At 37.5% G+C, this 22,019-nt stretch overlaps 1 protein-coding gene across 1 annotated transcript in view; it reads right to left on the reverse strand.

Annotated features, from left to right (window-relative positions):
* Positions 1 to 5,397: 5,397 nt before the first annotated feature.
* OVCH1 (ovochymase 1) overlaps positions 5,398 to 22,019 on the reverse strand; it is a 99,618-nt gene continuing 82,996 nt past the window's right edge. The window contains exons 26-28 of the mRNA XM_063640334.1: positions 19,799 to 19,888; positions 9,650 to 9,745; positions 5,398 to 8,241 (exon numbers count right to left, since the gene is read on the reverse strand). Coding sequence (XP_063496404.1) covers positions 9,699 to 9,745; positions 19,799 to 19,888 — 137 coding nt within the window. The 3' untranslated portion in view covers positions 5,398 to 8,241; positions 9,650 to 9,698. The remainder of the gene's footprint in view (positions 8,242 to 9,649; positions 9,746 to 19,798; positions 19,889 to 22,019) is intronic.

Here is a 22,019-nt window from a genome sequence, read left to right on the forward strand (position 1 = left end):
TAGTCAGTTAAAGAGCTAACCAGCCATCAGCAGCCAGTTCTTAATGGAGTCAAGGAAATTTGTACAATTTTTAAGCTCTCTGAAAACAGAATCTCCTTATTACATACCCATCTTATTTTTACCTCTGTACATTTTCATTCACATGTTTTAAGTGTGTGAATGAAGCCAGCCCAATTACAATCTTTCCATGCCTCTAGTCCTGTCTCCTCAGTCAAAACTCCATACTGTTTTCTGTGTCATCCTCTGAGAACTTTTATCAGCAGCGTGGTATGGTGACTAACATCAGCAGTCAAACAAACCTATGTGCTAATTCTGCTCTGAAACCAGCTGTTTGATATCAAACAAGTCACTCAACCACTCTGAGCTTCTATCTCCTCACTGGCAAAATAAAAATGACTTTCTCATACAATTGTGCTTGGAATTAACATTTGTAAAGTAGTCGGCACATTGAAAGCTATAGGATAGCCAAATGGAAGATCCTCACTCCCCAATTAAATCCTTAATTGGAATTATGAAAACAATTATTTTGAAAAATTGGAGACATAAGAAAGAATTGGAAAGAGATACTATATGCTTGTATAGCAAAGCTTAATATATTACAATAAATCTTTCTCCAAGTAACATAAGACAGACACAGCCTCTGCTTCCCACACAGGTTTATTGCCAGGTTTTGACTACCTTCAAATATCATAGTCTAATCAGAAGTTACCCATGTTAATAAAAACTTCTGTTAGAGTGAAACTAAGTAAAAATTCTGTACCTATTCCTTTAAAAACCTTTACTGATTAATAAATTTCATACCTGTAAGATTCCCCATTGTAAGTCTACAATTCAATTATTTGTAGTAAATTTATAGTTATGCAATCACCATAAGTCAAATTTAGAACATTTCCATCACCCCCATTTTATTTCCTGCTCTCACTGAAACCCTAAGTAATTACTATTCTGCTTTCTTTGTAACTTTCTCTTTTTATACATTTAAGTGGAATCAATATTCGTAGGCTTCTTTCACTTGACATAATTTTGTGGCACATTTATATTTTGTAAAGATTTTTTAACTTTTTTTTTTTTAATTGAGACAGTCTCACTCTGTTGCCCAGGCTGGAGTGCAGTGGCGTGATCTCGGCTCACTGCAACCTCTGCCTCCCAGGTTCAAGCCATTCTCCTGCCTCAGCCTCCCGAGTAGGTGGGATTACAGGCACCTACCACCACACCAGGCTAATTTTTGATTTTTAGTAGAGACGGGGTTTCACCACGTTAGCCAGGCTCCAACTCCTGACCTCCAGTGATCCACCCGCGTCGGCCTCCCAAAGTGCTGGGATTATAAGCATGAGCCACCGCGCCCGGGGTTATAAGCATGAGCCACTGCACCCGGCCTTAACTATTCTTTTTTGTTCAAAAACATTTTAAAGGACTCAAACGGGAGGAAGAGCCTCTTTAAAAGCTTCGTTTCAGGAAAATACACAAGATAATAGATACAATTTATTGGAAGTTTACTAGGTGCCAACTATCATTTATGTGATTTAAATGTAGAAACTCCTTTATCTTCAGAATATCCCTATGAGTAGATTTATTACCTCCACTTTATAGATGAAGAAACAGAAGTACAATGAGGCTAATTTTCCCAAAGTTATAACACTACTTAATGGTGGAACTGGGATGTGAACCCAAGAACTCTGACTTCAGAACCAACACTCATAATCCCTATGTCCCAAGGTTATTAATAGTATATTCAAAATATTTGAATGAAATTAGTTTTAATGAATAAATGAGCTAAATGGAAAGGTCAAGTAATATCTCACTCCTAGAAGACATACAAACACATTTAACACCCTTTTCTCATACAAGAGAGTAGATGGTAGAAAGTGTAACTGCTCATGTTAACAGCTAGGCTCATTGTTACAAATGACATCAGTAACCACAAGTCACAGTGACACTTTGGGCTTTCTAGGCATAGGGAACTGAAAAGAATGTAAGGGCTTAATCCTCTGAGTATGTGAGGAACTTCTAAATACCTGGACAGGAGGAGAATAGATTCCAGCCTGAGGAGCTAGTGTTGTTAAAAGGGGCTTTAAGTATTTCATATTGTGTAGTATTTTGTATATGCAGAAGTATACGTAAATTATGGAACAAGATAATAAATATCTGTGAGACCACCATCCAGCATAACTAGAAATGGATAACATTGCAATGGCTCCTGTGTGACTCTTCCAGCTCATTCCACTACCTCCCCACAGCTCTGGTGTGATAGCGTTGCCTTGCCTTTTTAATCTAAACAATCGATTTAATTTTACCTGTTTCTGAGCTTCATATGGTGCCTAATTTTCTAAGCTTGGTTTTTAAACTCAACGTTGTTTCCAAGATTCACCTAAAGAGCCTGTAGACTATTGTATTTTACTGCCATGCAAGTATTATACTATTTCATTTATCCCATCTCCTGTAATAGACATTTGTAATTCCAACTTTTTGTGGATGTTTCTATAAACATGTCTGTACATATCCAGTGGCCCATGGTTACATTATTTTCCTGTAGGACACTGGTCTCAAACCTGGCTGCACATTAGAATCACATGAGGAGTTTGTTAAATTATTCTTCATGCCCCAGATATGTACATTTAATTTTATCCATGACTGAAGACAATGCTGTAGGGTATATACCTAAAGATGAATTTGTTGACTGAGAAGACACTGTTATCTTCAACTTTACTGATATTGTCTGAGTTTTCCCAAGCTGGAGTACCTAATTATACTTTCCCACCAGAAGTGAGGAGAGTTCCTCTTATTCCATATTCTCATTATCTGTTGATATTGTCACCCTATGCATTTTTTTTTGCCAAGTTAAATAATTAAAATGGCATTACTGACTTCTTTGGTATTGTTTCATTGGTCCGTTTATTTTTCTCTGCAGCAATACCACCCTTTTTTTTTTTTTTTTTTGAGATGGAGTCTTGCTCTGTCACCCAGGCTGGAGTGCAGTGGCGCAATCTCAGCTCACTGCAACCTCCGCCTCCCAGGTTCACGCCATTATCCCACCTCAGCCTCCTGAGTAGCTGGGACTACAGGCACCCACCAACACGCCCGGCTAATGTTTTGTATTTTTAGTAGAAACGGGTTTTCTCCATGTTAGCCAGGATGATCTCGATCTCCTGACCTCGTGATCCGCCTGCTTCCACCTCCCAAAGTGCTGGGATTACAGGTGTGAGCCACCGTGCCTGACCCCACCCTTTCTTAATCATCATAGTTTTACTTTCTTTTATTATAATCCTTCTATTTTCTTCTGCCTCTGTCAGAGTTTCTTAGTAACTTTGGACCTAGCAGTTGTTTTTGTTGCCATTATTTAATAATTTGGTTAAAATTTACTCTCACACATACCGGTGGGAAATAGAAAAACTCAAGTGCTAATATTATGAATAATAAAGTTGAGACAAAGATGCAATCAGGAGATGGGCCAACGTTGTTAATCTTCAGCGAGAATAAGATACTAGACTTAAGTTGTTGACTATTTGTTAAATTGATAAGGAAAGTGTGAAATGTTGGCACTACATCATTGAAACACATCTCAGAAAGAAAAGGTGAAGGGTTAGAGGAAATGAAGTAATGTAATGTATGACTTAATAATGAACAGAAAAATTTTCCAATGATCCATTTGACAGGAGAAACTCACACTTTGTGGAGTTGTTGATAGGGAAATAGCTTGTTACATAAGAGATGGTGTATAAAACATAAATACTAAACTAAATCAAGTCAACTATTATTTAAACCTTAAAACTCAGCTCAAACATTACATTCACTTATTCCTGCAGAAAACAGTAGTTGTTCCTTCCTAGGCTGCTGGCTTCTATAGCATGTTGAATAGTGGTTGTCTTCGTATATTGTTTTTCTCTATTATAATGAGATTCTACAGATGAAAGCTTTCTCTTTCTAGGTGTCTCTCTCTGGCACCACAGTAGGTGGTCAAGAAGGATTTTTAAAAAACATGAATAAAAATCAGGTTATGAGTTCTCTAAGTTCTTTAAATTTGGCTACGTAACCCTTACATCATAGATCAATTTACACAGTTGACGGCAACCAACTACATAGAGAGCTTCACAAAACACAAAAAGGAGCCAGGCGTGGTGGCTCACTTTGGGAGGCTGAGGTGGACAGATCACGAGGTCAGGAGTCCGAGACCAGCCTGGCCAACATGGAGAAACCCCGTCTCTGCTAAAAATACAAAATTAGCTGGGCATAGTGGTGGGCGCCTGTAACCCCAGCTCCTTGGGAGGCTGAGGCAGGAGAATTGTTTGAACCCAGGAGGCGGAGGTTGCAGTGAGCTGAGATCATGCCATTGCACTCCAGCCTGGGTGACAGGGTGAGACTCTGTCTCAAAAAAAAAAAAAAAAAAAAAGAAAGAAAAAGGAATTACGAAAAGGAGAGTGGTTCTTGGAAAGAAGGTCAAAGAAAGAAATAAAGCTTATACCCCCTCCTCAATTAAATTGGCTTTCAACTAGAGGAAAAGTAAAACAGCTCTAACACAGTAGGTCCTATTAAAGATTGAACATGGAAGAACTCTAAAATTATAGCCAAACAGAAGCCAAAAACAGAACACCAAATAGCCTGTGACCCTCTTAGGGAAATCAGGTGGCTACTCTAGGTCACACAGGGAGTGCTAACCTTGCACCCTTTGCTGAAGGACCTTGAGAGCATCATCCTCTCGGGGCTCAGAAAACAATGCCCCAAAATGAAGGCCTCAGAAGCAAACATTTCCTGACCTTGTCCTGCTCTCCAATTTTTCAGTCCCATTCTCCCCCATTGATAGCCATAGAAACTAGGATCCCTCTTCCCCAGGGTGGGTCATAGAAATCAGAACCCCTTTTCCCCAAAGTCAGCCATAAAACCTAAAAATAGTACTCTAATTCCCTGCTGCTCCAGCCTTTCTGTGTAAAAACTTGCCATAAAGAAATTATCCGACTTACCTGGTTTGACTATAGGTCATAAGACCCCCATTTCAGAGAGAGAACTGCCTCATACCAGTAGGAAAAAACGCATGCTTAGAGAGCCAAGAGAAGAGAGACAGACAAGCCTCGCTGGGTTTCCTCACTCAGTCTGCCACCATTAAATCATACACTTTTTGTCAAACCATATCTCTACATGTCTGTCTGTACTAAGCATAAAAATGGACAATTTCTCCTGTGTCAAGTCTCATGTGTATACATGTTAAATTTGTATGACATTTCTGCAATTAATCTGCCTTTTAGGGTCCATTTTTCAGTAAACCTTCAGACTTGGTCCCTACTACACCCAAATCACCACCCAGGGAGGTCACAATAGCGATTGTGTCAGCAACAAAATTAATGGCCAGCAGATCAAAGTGTGAGGGGAAAAAAAGAAAAAAAAAAGCTTTAGACAGGCCTGACATTTCATACAGTACAACTTTAATCCCCTTTAACATCATCTAATGAAAAGAAGAGATTCACAAAAGACAAAGTAAAAATGGTACAAAACAGATTAACATGAGAATTAGAGAATCCCTATTGCAAATCTCATCTTTCATTTTTCCTCAGTGTTCCTATCCAAAAGTATAACTTAATGAAAGCAGAACCTTTAGACCAATATTCATGTGAGGCTTTTTAGTAAATACTAGGACATTTATAATACTTTCCCATTGTAGCATTTGCAAAGGAAAGGAAAGGTTGACAGAAAAAGAGAGGAGATGGGCAGGGGGTTGAGAGAAAGAGGGAACAGAGAAAGACAGAAAAGGTTAGTAAGAAAAGGAAAGGGAAGGGGAAGGGAGGTTGGTTGAAAGAGAAAGATGGAGGGCATTGAGAAAGAAAGAAGGATTGAGAGAGGGAAGGAGGATGAGAATTTGCAAGAGTATAAGAGATTGGAGAGGGGGAGAAAAGAAAGGACAAGAGGGAGGTTGTTAATTGAAACAAAAGTAGAGGGATTGAGAAAGAAAAAGTGATTAACAGAGGTGAAAAGGGAGAGATGGATTGAGAAGTTGAAAGAGTATAAGAAGTCCAGAGAGATGGGGTTAGGGAGGGGGAACATAAAAGGGCACAGGAGGTGGGGAAGCGGGACAAAAGAGGTTGAAGGCAAGGAAGAGAGGTTAAAAGAGAAAGAGAGTGAGAAAAGAGGGAAGTTTTATTTTCTAATACCATTACAGAAATATCTTGTGCTCATATTTGACTTCCAACTTTTAAATGAAGGTTCATTAGAAAAAGATTATTAACCAATTTCAATGAAGCCTCAGTTACTTCCAGCCTTAAATACAGACAGAAATATTTGGGAAACATACCATTTTGTTCAAGAGTTAAGGATTCCTAATTTAAGTATATAAGCTTTTTGACTTTAATTTGGAAGAGCAAAATTTTCATAATGTGGATGTACTGAACCTAACATCTTGATGTATTATTGTAATTACAATTATTAGGCTGAATCATATAGAGTAACTAATTTTCAAATTTTTTAATCTACAGAAATGGCAGCTTAATAATTCAAACTTTTATAATTTAATCACAATATTGAGTTCTATAGGAAAGAAGTCCTGAATATTATGCTTTTCAAAGTTGTTTGAGTATATATATGTAAATTTTCGATTTCCTTATGAATTGCTGTCTCATTTGATTATCAATGTGCTTACCTAAAGCTGAACCATACGCCCTTTTGGAATGCTGCATTCTTAGAAACCAAATGATAAATTTTGGTAGAATGTGTAAAATAAGAAAAAAAGGTTGCCTCAGGCTCCTATTCATTTTATATTCCAGATTTCTGTGACAGACTTTGGCATCCAGACTTCTGGCTCAGGGACCTTCCTTAGTTCCTCCCTGATTCTTGGCTACAGCTTAGAGGGGTAAGGGGATTGAGACAACCTGAGTTTCAGATAAATTAAATACCTTATAAACAAATGAAATATCCTAAAATGTTAAGGTCAATTGACGTGCCTGATAAATAATCTCTTAAATGTCCACTGCTCATCACAATTGTGAAACTGGCAGGGACCTTTCCCATCTATTTGTGCTCACAGCAGTTTCCGGCCTGTATGCCTGTGAGTAAAGTTAAGAATTATATGGATTTAATAATATTGCCCTTCTAATCTTCCAGTGTTTGCCAAAGTAGAGAAAAATAGTACAATTGTATATAATGGTATTCAAAATATACAGCATACACATGGTATGCAAGATATGAATTGAACGATTCAAATTGTAAGTTCCCAGGAGGCATGAAACATTAACTTTCTGTGACCAATGTTTAATATTGAATGTACAAACACACCAACACCAACCTCTGCAATGATAATGATGGGTGGAAGTGACACTGAATATTTCAGCACTGACAAGACATTCATTTTTCAGGTGTACTCTTATGCATTTCTTTTCCCATTTGTAATCACAGTTGTACCACACTGCTCTTCCCGTGATCTCACTTCTCCTCCAGTGGCAGATGTGATCCAGTCGCTGCAGGCAGAAATTCTTGTGAAGATGGTGCAGTGGGATGGCAGTGACTGCTGCCTCAGCTCACAATGTCGAAAAGCTTGTACTTCCCATGCCGGGCACATTGCGGTAGTCTTCCAGAATCTCCCTGCAATCAGCAAAAAGAGAAGTTCTCCCAAATGCCTGATTCCTGGCCGACACTAACCCCAGCTGCCGAGGATGGTCAGGCAGGGCACAGGTTGTTCTCTTTATCTCGCTGATTTCTGCTCACAACCTAATAGAAAACTATGGCCACTCAGGTAGTTGGCTGATGTGACAGATCTCTGAACTGGATTAAAATCTATACCTTCAAGGAGAGACTGAAAGATAAAGTGTAAATTCACTTAATGCTGACTGTAGACTCTGCCATGAAGAAACTTTCAAGCATCTGTATAAATGGCCAGGTGATGGTTTTCAGTTACATGAAAACTCCTTTATGTTTTCAGTGTTACTAGAAGTAGGTGCATTAAGCCACCTAATTCAGCTAGGCAGCTGAATCATACGAAATGATCAGCCGGGCGCGGTGGCTCACGCCTGTAATTCCAGCACTTTGGGAGGCTGAGGCAGGCGAACCACGAGGTCAGAAGTTCGAGACCAGTCTGGCCAACATAGGGAAACCCCGTTTCTACTAAAAATGCAAAAAATTAGCTGGGTGTGGTGGTGTGTGCCTGTAATTCCAGCTACTCGGGACACTGAGGCAGGAGAATCACGTGAACCTAGGAGGCGGAGGTTGCAGTGAGCTGAGATGGCGCCATTGTACTCCAGCCTGGGAGACGGTGCAAGACTCCATCTCAAAAAAAAAAGAAATGATCATGTTTGTAGGTCAAAAGCCATTGAATATCAGCAATTACACATAATTCATCCAAGTAATGAATAGTTCCTTTTGAGAACTGAGTTCACTTCAACTATCAAATTAGTAATTATGGTTCATTTGTTTTTAAGGTAACTTAACAATGTATGTATTCTTCTTGCCTTTCTTTTTAAAACTACCATGCATCTATACCTCTTTATGAATCAGCAAATGCCAGTTTGTGAGACATACTAAAAAGAAAACTCCCAGACTCATCAATGCAATCCTTGAATTACCATGCAGGAAGATGATCCTGCAGCTCTTCTGAATATATTGGTGTTTTTAAATATCCATACCCTGGTAGCTTTGCCAAGAGGTACCTCTGCCTGCTATACCACGTTAGAAAATTCATCCTCTAGCACAAAAAGAATAAAAACACATATAAACCTAGGCAAATGTTTTTAAAGGCTAAAACAGGGATTGCCCTATATATAGACAGACTCTTAGGGGTAAATCCCACCATTTTTCTCTCTGAGCACTGTAATGATGTTGTTAGGTGATTTGTAAAAACCTAATATTATTCTACTTTAGCTTATACAACAGAAACACCAAAAACTATTTTGTATGGATTCTTTTTATCTTCACTACAGTTCTAGGATGAGAGAAAAATAGTATCACTTCATAGAAGGAAAAAGAAGTTTAGACCCAAATCAGTTTTTGATGATGCGATCAATACAATTCAGTTTTAAATGTTAAGCCTATACTTGATTCCCTTGGTTTCATTGTGATCTCATTCTTTTGACTTGATTTTGCCAAATAAACATCATGTTTAGAGGTTGACAATGGAAACTACATTCTGATTTACTCTAGTCTATTGGATATTTGTAACTTGTTAACTCAGTTGTACAATACAGTAGAAGTGAAACCAAACTCATGGGTTGACCTTCACATGGGCTAGTTATTTTCACATAATCTTTTCCACCCATTTACCATTCATACCAATCCATCATTTCCGAAAAATGCCTCACATCATTAGAAATTGGCTGATACCTTCAAGTATGAGTTTTCACTGTTATAAAAACAATTGTGTATGTGTGTCTGAGTTTGTGTATGTTTACAGTACAATTGGAGAGTAATTACATAGAAATGAGACTTACAAATATTAGGTAATAAAATCACTAGATATTCTTCAATACATCTTTTTGTAAGTATCAATAAACTGGTATTCATGAATATAATGACCTAAAACCCAGGAACTCACCTTTAGATCCATTATTTTAAAAGACTTTTCCCACCATTATTCATATTAAAAATAGAGAAAAACTGAAAGTGAATAAACAGGGTACACTTAGATGTCACATATATTTGTCTGGATTCTAACGTTGGAGGAGGTGATACATATACTCACTGTGAAGTTCAGTTGTTCCCCATCCAGCAGTCATACATGTAAAGTCAATTTATTTTATCATCTTCCTCTGGCACCAGATTAGTAATGAAAACTCTCCTAATTAAAAAGGATGTTAAAGAGAAAGGTAAATATCATTTAGGCTATAGGATTGATGTTAATATTGTCTACGTTGTTTGCTCTTCAGTGACGGCTCCAGAAATAGCTACTTTGACCTAACAGTAACCACTGCTCCTTTTGAAACAAAGTCTCACTCTGTCATCCAGGCTAGAGCACAGTAGTGCAGTAGTAGCTCACTGTAGACTCTAAGTCTTGGCTCAAATGATCCTGCCTCCTCCTAAGCCTCCTAACTAACTAGTATAATACTACTGGCATGCACCATCACATCCGGCTAATTCTTTTTCTTTTCTTTTGGAGATGAGATCTTGCTATTTTGCCTGAGCTGGTCTCAAACTCCTGGCCTCAAATGATCCTTTTGCCTCAGCCTCCCAAAGTGTTGAGATTATAGGTGTGAGCCCTGCACCTGGCCAACATTACTTTTTTAAATGCTGTGATTAATTAAGTCTTCCTGAAAATGCTACCTATTACTCAAAAGGGATCAGCTCAATTTATATGTTACCAGTTTGCTCCAGGTATTACCATATCCTCCCAGGACAATAGGAACATATGCCCTACACTCAGATGTGAAGCTCTTGGTTTCTCATCCATAATCAGTTTTTAAAAATACATCTGCCCTTTTTCCATGAGCCTCTAGGACATCACCTTGTTGAATCTGAAGTGACAGTGGAGAAAATATAACTCTCTTCCTTCTTCGACTTCATCATGTGAGGAATGGGGAAGAATCACATTTGTAGTACTTTAAACTTTTCAAGTATTTTTATATCTAATACATATTTTTATATTTATTCTTTCTTCCCAGATATATCATAAAATATATTGATATATTATGTATTTAAACATTCACATTTTTATCTTATCACCAAAATGTGTTTATATATAAACAATGTGGGTTTATGTGTCTGTGTGTATTACACACACATGCACACACACATGCACACGCACACACACACACGTTTGTTTTCCCATGCTGTTTTATTATATTTTGATTCAGACGTTTACATACTTTAATGTTTCAGCCTATCTGCTATCCTGGATCATTTATTTCAATGATTTGTTCTTTATTTTTACTGTTCTCAATAAAATTGTATAAACTCTTTGAAGTATAAATTATTTTCCTACTCACCTGCCTATGCACATCCAAATCTTATGCTATGCTGCCTTTGCAGATAATCGTTGCTCTATCATTTCACTTTCTGCCAAATTTTCTTGAGCTACACTGTTTTCCCTCTGCCAACATACGTTTTTTAACAAGCAGCTGGCTTTTCTCTTCTCTCTTTCTCCTTTTTTTTTTTTTTTTTTTGGAGTCTTGCTCTGTCACCCAGGCTGGAGTGCAGTGGCACGATCTCGGCTTACTGCAACCTCCACCTCCACCTTCCGGGTTCAAGTGATTCTCCTGCCTCAGTCTCCCGAGTAGCTGGGATTACAGGAGCCCACCATTATGCCCTGCTAATTTTTCTATTTTTAGTATAGACGATGTTTCACCATGTTGGCCAGGCTGGTCTTGAACTCCTGACCTCAGGTGATCCACCCCCCCTCTGCCTCCCAAAGTGCTGGGATTACAGGCATAGAGTGTCCAGCCTACCAACTGCTTTTCTTATTCTGATTTTTTTCACTTATTAGATTATGATCACATCAACTCATATCATTCAGTTAATGAATGTATCACAATTGATTAAATCCCACTGATGAACATTTAGACTATTTTCTGTTTTTTGCTTAACAGCTGCATCAAGCATTCCAGATAATAAATCTGTGCAGTTGTGCCATTATTCCTGGAAAGTAGAATTGCTGGGCCATGAAGCTTGTACTTTAAAAACTAGCAACTATTGCTACATTGCCTGATTTTTGAAAAGATAAAAAAGGATGTATCAACTTATAGTCCACCCAGCTATGTTTATAATTTAGAACTATGTCAAGAATCTTTAAAATATTCTTACCCTAAATCTAGCAATTCTACTTCTGGGAAGTTTATTTTAAGGCAATCCTAGACCTGGAAAAAAAGTATATATACAAGGATAGTCAATCTAGCATTATTTAAATTTTTTTTTTAAAAGGAAACAATCCATTTTTATATGAATTGTGGAAAGGCTACCATGTATCCATTAAAATTATATTTTAAAAGTCTTTAACATTATGAAGCAATGCTGACAATCATAAATGAAAATATACAATAAAATAAAACTTACAATAGGTATATTATTACAACTACTTAAATACAAACGACTAGTACAGGAAATACATGAAAGAAGTATGCCCAAATATTCACATAAAGGTAATGATGCTAGAAATTACAGGTGGGAAATGTCTTGTCTTTAATGGGAAAAAAGTCATCTCTCACTCTTCCCAGTGAAAAGAAATGAACAGGTACAGATATAGATAAGTTACTAAATTCTTAGAGGGAAGACAAACAAAATCTTATGTTACTGTTGATATCAGGTGGTGTTAAGTAGGAAGCAAAGTCCTAGGAGAACAGGAAAAAGGATCAAGATAAGAAAGTAAGGAAAGAAGGGCTGAAAAGAAGGGGGAACAGTTGTAATGACGATTGTGGATACTAGAAGACAGAACCATTCAGGCATACACCCAAGGATTGCTAAATGGTACTGAAATTGGAAACCATAAGATTTTAAGGGCACTAAATATCACCACTGGTCTTTGTCAGAAAAATGCTTCTTAACCTTGGCTGCACATTAAAATTTCCAGGAGTAATTTATAAAATACCAATGCTAGGTTCAGGAAGGACCAGGATATAAAGTCAACACAAAGAAGTCAATCGCATTTCATGTTGAACCCAAACAAAATACCATTTACAATCACAATGAAGACAATGCAATACTTAGGTATACACTTAGCAAAACGTACAAGATCTGTATGCTGAGCGTTGCAAAATTCTGGAGACAGAAATCAAAGATCTAAATAAGTGGAGAGGCATATTGTTCATGGATTGGAAGACTCACATAGTAAATATGTGAATTCTCCCCAAACTGAGCTATAGCTTTAATGCAATTTCTATCAAAATCACAGCAAGGGTTGTTGTAGACATAGCAAGCTCATTTTAAAATTTATGTGAGAAAGCACAGACCTTAGCATATCTAAAACAATCTTCACCAAGAATACATTGGAAGAAATCACTTTTCCATATAAAGCCTACTATGTAGCTACAGTAATATGTAGTAGTATGTGAAAGGATAGACACATAGCTCAACAGAAAAAAGATCCCAGAAATAAATCCACACAAATATGCTCTATCTATGGCAAAGGCACAAAAGCAATTCAACAGATGGTGTTAAAGCAACTGGATATCCCTTAGACCACAAAAAAAAAAAGAAAAGGAGAGAGAGAAAGAGAAAGAAAGAAACCTCAACCTAAACCTTACACATTATACAAAAATTAACTGAAAAAGGATTATAAAGTTAAATGTAAAGTGTAAGGCTAAGGCTATAGAACTTTTAGGAAGAGCAAAGGAAAAAATCTAGGGATGGACAAAGAATGCTTAGACTTGACTCCAAAAGGAGAAGCTTTCCTTTCTTTTCTTTTCTTTTTTTTTTAACGGGGCAATTGGACTTCATCTAAATTAAAATTTTTGCCTTGTGAAAGACTCTGTTAAGAGGATAAAGACACAAGCTAAGACTGGGAGGAATATTTGCAAACCACATATTTGGCAAAGGATTAGTGGCTAGAATATATAAAGAATCCTCAAATTCCACACAGTAAGAAAACAATTCAACTAGAAAATAGGCTAAAGATATGAAAAGGCTTGTCACTGAAGAGGTTAAAAAATGTTAAGTAAGTAAATGAAACATTGTTAGATACCATTAGCCATTAGGCAAATACAATAAGATATCACTACCACTACACACCTATCAGAATGGCTAACATTTTTTAAAAAAAGAATGACAATGGCAAATGCTAGTGAGGATGCAGAAAAACCAGGTCACTCACACATTGCTGGTGGGAATATAAAATGGTAAAACTACCATGGAAAAACAGCTTCGTTTGTTACAAAACTAAATATGCAATTTCCATATAACCCAGAAATTACACTCTTGGGCATTTATCCCACCGAAATGAAAACACATGTCCACACAAAAATTTGTATACAAATTTCCACAGGAGCTGTATTTGTAATAGCCCATAGCTGGAAACAACCTAGATATGCTTTGACAGAAGAACCACTAAACAAACTGTGGTACATTCATACCATGGAACACTATTTATGTATTAAAAGGAATGAACTATCAAAAGGAAAGAACTATTGAACAAGCACAATACAACTTGGATAAATCTCCAAGTGCTGAGTGGAAAAAGTCAATCCCAAAAGGTTACATACTATGCAGCTCCATTTATGTAATACTCTTGAAATAACAAAATTCTAGAAATAGAGAATAGATTAGTGGTTGCCAGTGGTCTGGGAAAGGGTGAAGTGGGTTTTGCTATAAAAGGGCAACACTTTGGGAGGCCGAGGTGGGTGGATCACCTGAGGTCAGGAGTTCGAGACCAACCTGACAAACCTGACCAATATGGTGAAACCCCGTCTCTACTAAAAATACAAAAACTTAGCCAGGCATGGTGGCATGCACCTGTAGTCTCAGCTACTCGGGAGGCTGAGACAGGAGAATTGCTTGAACCCTGGAGGCAGAGGTTGCAGTGAGCCAAGATGGTGCCACTGCACTCCAGCCTGGGTGACAGAAAGACTCCGTCTCAAAAAAAAAAAAAGGCAACGCTAAGAATCCCTGGGGTGATAGAAATGCTCTATATCTTGATTGTATCAATATCCTATAAGATATTACCAGTGGGGGAAAACTAGGTAAAGAGTATATTGGGTGCTTGTATTATTTCTTAAACTGCATGTGAATCTAAAATTATTTCAATATAAGTTTAATTAACATCAAATGCATAAAGCAAGATGAGGAGGGGGTGAATGCTGATGCCAACACTCCATTCCTGAGATTGTGACTTCATTGGTCCAAAATGCAACCTGGCCTACGTGTGTGTGTGTGTGTGTGTGTGTGTGTGTGTGCTTGTTTTAAGCAACCCAGAGATTATACTGTACAGCCAAGATTAAGAAGCACTGTTCTAAATGTTCTTGCTGACTTGGTTATAAAAGAACAGAAAGCAAATGATGAGCTGAGCTATGATTAATGGTTTGCAGGATGGAAGCATTGAAAAGACAGCAAAAGGGAGGTGAGGCTACTGGCAGAGGAACAGTTAAAGAATGTAGAAACTGGTTACAGAACCCTGTGAGTCCATGGAAAGGCGTGGGCTTGAGAGTGGAGAAGTCTTAGTTACACTTCCCGCAGTATGCTTTCTCACTGAACGCTCACCCGTGCTGAGTAGGTGGGCAGGGTACTATTATTCCTTTCTATTAATAATAAAGCTGAGGCACAGGAAAGTTAAATACCCTGCCCAAGATCACATGACTACTACATGACAGAGCCAGACTAACAATTCCTCATCCAGTTTTCACATTAGCTTTAGTTTAAGTAACCATGAAACAAGAACAGGATTTTACTAGGTCATGAAAGTATAGAAAATTGAACATCTGATGCTTCAAATTCCTAAGTATTTGGAGTAACTTCGTAGGAAAAGAATCAAAATTAACAATTAATTTCTTTGAAATCTTCCGTAGACCTCCATCAATTAAAGACCCATCAAAGTATATGTTTATACAGATAATTTAACTTTTAGAGAAAGTGGCATAAATATAAGGAAGTTTTGAAGTAATTATTTAACTTCAGATGTATGTGTAGCACTTCTCAGCAAGATGAAAGATACTAAGTTGTATGGCAAAGGTTCAAAATATAGAAGAGTTACCCATACTGACCAAATTCAATACGTTTTTCCAGATGCAACACGATAGATCATCGTGAGGACAAAATTGTGAAAAGCCAGGGTGAGTATAGACAGGTTTCACTGGTATCAAATCACTGCTTCCCATGTTCCAGAGGTAACTTCTTTCTGTTACCAGGTTGTCTGTGACAGTATTTGTCATAAGGGAGTGAGGAAATTGACATTTCTTTTAATGAGGTCATAGTCATTTTTCATGATTACTAAAAATATATTATTTTACATTTCTTTTTGTTCTTTTTAAAATTAGAGATATGGTACTGCACTATCACCAAGCTGGAGTACACAGGCATGATCATAGCTCACTGCAGCCTCGAACTCTGGGCTGAAGTGATTCTGTCTTCAGCCTCCTGATTTGCTGGGACTACAAGCCCACACCACTATGCCCAGCTAATTTTTTTTAGCATTTTGTAGAGATGGAGGTCTTGCTATGTTGCCCAGGCTGATCTCAAACTCCCAGCCCCAAGTGATCCTCCTGTCTTCACTTCCCAAAGTGCTAGGATTACAGGCGTGAGCCACCATGCCCAGCCTACATTTCTAATCTATATTAAAAATTTTTATTATCTTGAATTCTTGGAAAATAGGGATTTCTCTCAATAACTGTAATCCTTGAGAAAAATTTTAATGTATATATTTTCTTTCCTTCATCATACTAAACAAAATATGATTTTTTTTTTGAGACGGAATCTCATTCTGTCACCCAGGCTGGAGTGCAGTGGCGCAATTTAGGCTCACTGCAAGCTCCGCCTCCCGGGTTCACACCATTCTCCTGCCTCAGCCTCCCGAGTAGCTGGGACTACAGGTGCCCGCCACCATGCCTGGCTAATTTTTTTTTAATTTTTTTTTATTTTTAGTAGAGACGGGGTTTCACCGTGTTAGCCAGGATGGTCTCGATCTCCTGACCTCATGATCCACCTGCCTTGGCCTCTCAAAGTGCTGGGATTACAGGCATGAGCCACCGTGCCTGGTGAACGAAATATGATTTTTAAGATTCATGATGCTTCAAGATAATGATTCTGCGCATTATTACAATTATAATATTAGATGTTATACACTTATATAATGGTCTCTGAAAGATATTCTGAAAGTTATATTTACTCCCTGTACAACGGTTTTCAAAGAAATGTCTAGGCACTATGCATTAAGTCTGGCATTGCCTTAAAAATTTAGAATCTGACATAACTCATCAAATCAAAATTCAAGATTATGATTCTAAAATTTGATTACAAACTCCCCACATAATTTTGAACACATGAAAGTCTGAAAATTGCCTTATAAGGATGACTTCTTGTGATTTACCTATTCAAGAGTAAAGTTAGGGGATGATAAAGAAAATGAGGTTTTGATTCACTGAAGGGTCCTGCTCACAAAGTTATTTGAGCAGATAGAAAGATCTGCTACTTCGAAGACACTGAAAACATTATGTCTAATCATTTGGCTATGGGACATTATGCGATGTTCTCAACCATCTCACTGCTTCCGGGAGACCAATATTAGAAATATCGGAATTTTAATACTGAGCAACTTTTAAACTGAGGAAGGAATTTTCAGATAATGTCTCAATATCACACTGAGACAAGATTCAGCTGAAATCAAAGAAAAAATTTTCTTTCCGAGAGCATTCTTTAAAATTTTTCAAAACTTTCTATATTTATTTTGGGAGCAGGTATGATGACCAGTCAGTAGAGGAGAGCAAGGAGGAAGGAGACCCACCATTTAGCAACTCCAGGGCTCTAGGTGCTATGTTCAGAAGCTGATGCACACATGTTAAGACATCATTGTCTCCGTTTTATAGATGAGGAAAGAGAGGGGGAGAATTGTTAGTTACTTATTTTAAAAAAGAGCTGGAAGGAGAAAGCAGCTTTTAAAATGAAAAACTATTAGTGGTATGTGTATTTTTGAAGGACAGAAAGTTTCATTCACCTAATATGTTCATTCATTTGCAAGATGAAGACTATGTCAGTGGGAGCATAAACTGTAATGTTTCTTGTGACATAGGGAGAGCAGATGGGTACACCCACTGTGAGCCCTTGAACAAGCTGTCTCAGAGACCCTGCACCACAGGCACAGGCACAGACCTAAAGTCAGAATGCACTGCTGCCAGGACCCACTGTTTTGTGGCTGGGGAGCCTCTGCAATAACGTCGTCTGGGTGCTGCAGACTAACCAGCCAGGGTCATGACATGGCAGGTGCAGCACAGCTACCATCCAACCTAGGCTCTCCAAGCATGGCTGGCGGCACGTTTGTATTTCTGTCCGAATTTTCCATTAGAAATTCGTCAACAGCTGGAATGCTACATTTGTCTTGGGTTGGCCAACTTCCTGTATTGTTTTCTATTGTTATCCCTTAGAAAAGTAATAACAAAACATTATATAAAAGTAGTTATAAAAGTCTATTAAAATTTCAGAATGGAGGCGTTTCTTTCATAGGTTCAAAACTAGGATTCTGATCAAGAGATGAGACTTATCTTTTCTTGCACTGCTTTTAAAATGAGAAGATCAATAAAGTTAACTAAAGTATTAATATATGCATCTTTAGTATACTCAAAACATAAACTGATTTTTAAAATAAAAATATTGCACATAATCATGAAATTATTGGTCATTGTTCTTTCTGTGGCATTATTTGTGTTATACCAGTGTAACAGATGTCTAGACTTATCAAAACACTTTACACTACATGTATTCAAAATACAACATATATATAAAGAAGACGTATAAGGAAAATTTCTAGCATTGTGTTTATTCCATTCTCAAATTTAAAAAGAAATTCTCCAGGAAATAATTTTAGTAGCTAAAAACCAAGAGATGTTTTTAAGTATGAATTTTCTTAAATATACATAAAAGTTTGAGAATTAAGATACATGCTTATTTATATAATTATTTACTGGAGATTTCTATTTCATCCCAGACATGTATTTAAAACAAAAAGTTTCTAGCACAGTGGATTTGTGTTGTTTATTCAATATTATGTTAAAACTCATTTCTACTTCCTTTTCAGATATGTATAAAACATCAATTCTCTTCTCCTTTTAAATATATATGCCAAAAATCATGCAAGCTCCTCAAAAGACTATCCAAGATCTTAGAAAAAAAAGTTATTTACTCAAAACTGTTTTCACTGTATTAAGGTTTAAGGGTGGATTTTAATCCACATTATATGCTCAATCTTAGACCTTCGGGCTGTTTGTACACATGTGTAACAGCAATATTTTATTAGTATCCAGCCTGCAAAAAAGGAAGACTTAAAGAAATGACGCAATATAAAAAATATTTTTACTGTGAGAATGAAGGGTCAATTTAGAGATGAAATATGGAAGGATAAAAGCAATGGAGACAGAAAGGTCAATTAGATGAGCATGCCTTAAACTATTCAAAGTCTCACCTACAGAATGATGAGGCTCAAATCAAGGACTAGTCTATGGCTCAAATCAAGGACTCTTCAAAGAGCCCATTCATTCCCCTGTCTTAAAAAAGACAAAGTGATGTCTAGAAGGACATTTCACTGAAGGTCGGTCATTAGAATTCCATCTGAATTACACTGTAATCAAGAGAACCTCCTACTAACAAATTAATTAGGTTTTTAATTAATGGTATGTGTATTGTTGAAGGACAGAAAGTTTCATTCACCTAATATGTTCATTCATTTGCAAGATGAAGACTATATCAGCGGGAGCATAAACTAACATATTAATTAGGTTTTTAAATCTTAAGCACAACTGATGAAATTATGGCTTAAAAGTAGATTGGATAAGTAGAAAATCATTGTTTCTATTTTATTCAGAGAAGTTAGTACATGTTCAGCTAACCTATTCTCTTCTGGAAACTTTATGAGGGTGAGGGATAGCTACTTGGTAGAAGAGTTGTGGTAAGAGAGACATGGAAATACAACAAACTCTGTTTTGGCTTGAATGTCCCCAATGGATCATTGAAATAGCAAATGACTGACTTTTGTGTTTATCATTATTTCTTAAAAATAATAAATGCACACACACAAATTAACTTTATTACCTCAGATGAGTCATTTGGAACTACCAGTATTATGCCTTAAGGAATGGTTTGAAATGAAGATATCCTTTTTTTTTTTAGTAGGGAGACTACTAGTGACCCTTAAACCAATGAACCGCAGGTTCTACTTCAAAGCTTATGCAGTATCTGCTTTAATAAATATCTTAATGCAATTACTTACCACTGATAGGAAATTGGGTCTTAATATGCACAGTCAGGTAAGCAACACTGGATATCAATATAAACTCTTTCTTGGAGCCATGTAAATGATCTGCAATGAAAGACATATTTGATAATTAAAGTACTTTTTCTGTGCAATGACATAACTGAAAGAGGACAAAGAGGTAACATTAAATTCCAAACTGTTGATATTAACAAAAGAATGATTATCAGGAATACAAGATCAAGATTTGTAAGATGGAACTCATGATTGGAGTGCCATGATGGAAGAGTATAGCTTTTAAAAGATCAAAGGGAAAGGCCTGACAGAAAAAATGGTACACACTTGTGTGGCAATCTGTTATCCTAAGGATGGGGGACAAAAAGGGCATTTGTGTGAAGATAACTGGACAGAGACACAAAAGTAATGGGACAAGCTGCTCGAAAACACAATAATGATTCTTTTAAAATTCAGAAACACAGAAGTTGGCACAAAGGTGGTCCTGATAGTAACAGGACATTTGCTGTATATTTAAGTTCTCCTAAAATAAAACAATGAAACACTATTGATTTGTCTTCATGATAATGGTATCTCAGAAATCCGAGAAAAAAAGGAGGGGAGTAGTTAATCTCTACATCGTCTGTATCCTCAAAGCAGCTGTATCTGGTGGAATGGAAGATGCTCTCGTTTCAAGTAAAGGGGTTCTGGGTAGAACCAACAAATAACCTGGAAGTTTTAAAATAATGGAAATGGGAAAATGCCGAGAACAGCTCATTCAGGGAGACCCTAACCCAGTGGCGCTAGAGGACACCAAAAGCAATGGCAACAAAAGCCAAAATTGACAAATGGGATCTAATTAAACTAAAGAGCTTCTGCACAGCAAAAGAAACTACCATCAGAGTGAACAGGCAACCTACAGAATGGGAGAATATTTTTGCAACATATTCATCTGACAAAGGGCTAATATCCAGAATCTACAATGAACTCAAACAAATTTACAAGAAAAAAACAAACAACCCCATCAAAAAGTGGGCAAAGGACATGAACAGACACTTCTCAAAAGAAGACATTTATGCAGCCAAAAAACACATGAAGAAATGCTCATCATCACTGGCCATCAGAGAAATGCAAATCAAAACCACAGTGAGATACCATCTCACACCAGTTAGAATGGCCATCATTCAAAAATCAGGAAACAACAGGTGCTGGAGAGGATGTGGAGAAATAGGAACACTTTTTTTTTTTTTTTTTTTTTTTTGAGACGGAGTCTCGCTCTGTCGCCCAGGCTGGAGTGCAGTGGCGCAATCTCGGCTCACTGCAAGCTCCGCCTCCCAGGTTCACGCCATTCTCCTGCCTCAGCCTCTCCGAGTAGCTGAGACTACAGGCACCCACCACCACACCCGGCTAATTTTTTGTATTTTTAGTAGAGACGGGGTTTCACCGTGGTCTCGATCTCCTGACCTCGTGATCCACCTGCCTCGGCCTCCCAAAGTGCTGGGATTACAAGCATGAGCCACCGTGCCCGGCCCAAAATAGGAACACTTTTACACTGTTGGTGGGACTGTAAACTAGTTCAACCATTGTGGAAGTCAGTGTGGCGATTCCTCAGGGATCTAGAACTAGAAATACCATTTGACCCAGCCATCCCATTACTGGGTATATACCCAAAGGACTATAAATCATGCTGCTATAAAGACACATGCACACATATGTTTATTGCGGCACTATTCACAATAGCAAAGAGTTGGAACCAACCCAAATGTCCAACAACAATAGACTGGATTAAGAAAATGTGGCACATATACACCATGGAATACTATGCAGCCATAAAAAATGATGAGTTCGTGTCCTTTGTAGGGACATGGATGAAACTGGAAAACATCATTCTCAGTAAACTATCTCAAGGACAAAAAACCAAACACCGCATGTTCTCACTCATAGGTGGGAATTGAACAATGAGAACTCATGGACACAGGAAGGGGAACATCACACTCCGGGGACTGTTGTGGGGTGGGGGGAGGGGGGAGGGACAGCATTAGGAGATATACCTAATGCTAAATGACGAGTTAATGGGTGCAGGAAATCAACATGGCACATAGATACATATGTAACAAACCTGCACATTGTGCACATGTACCCTAAAACCTAAAGTATAATTAAAAAAAAAAAAAGTAAAAAAAAAAAAAAAAAGACACACACACAGAAATATAGAGGTGTGGAGTGGGAAATCAGGGGTCTCACA

The sequence above is a fragment of the Symphalangus syndactylus genome, chromosome 5 (assembly GCF_028878055.3).
Source record: "Symphalangus syndactylus isolate Jambi chromosome 5, NHGRI_mSymSyn1-v2.1_pri, whole genome shotgun sequence".
Taxonomy (NCBI): domain Eukaryota; kingdom Metazoa; phylum Chordata; class Mammalia; order Primates; family Hylobatidae; genus Symphalangus; species Symphalangus syndactylus.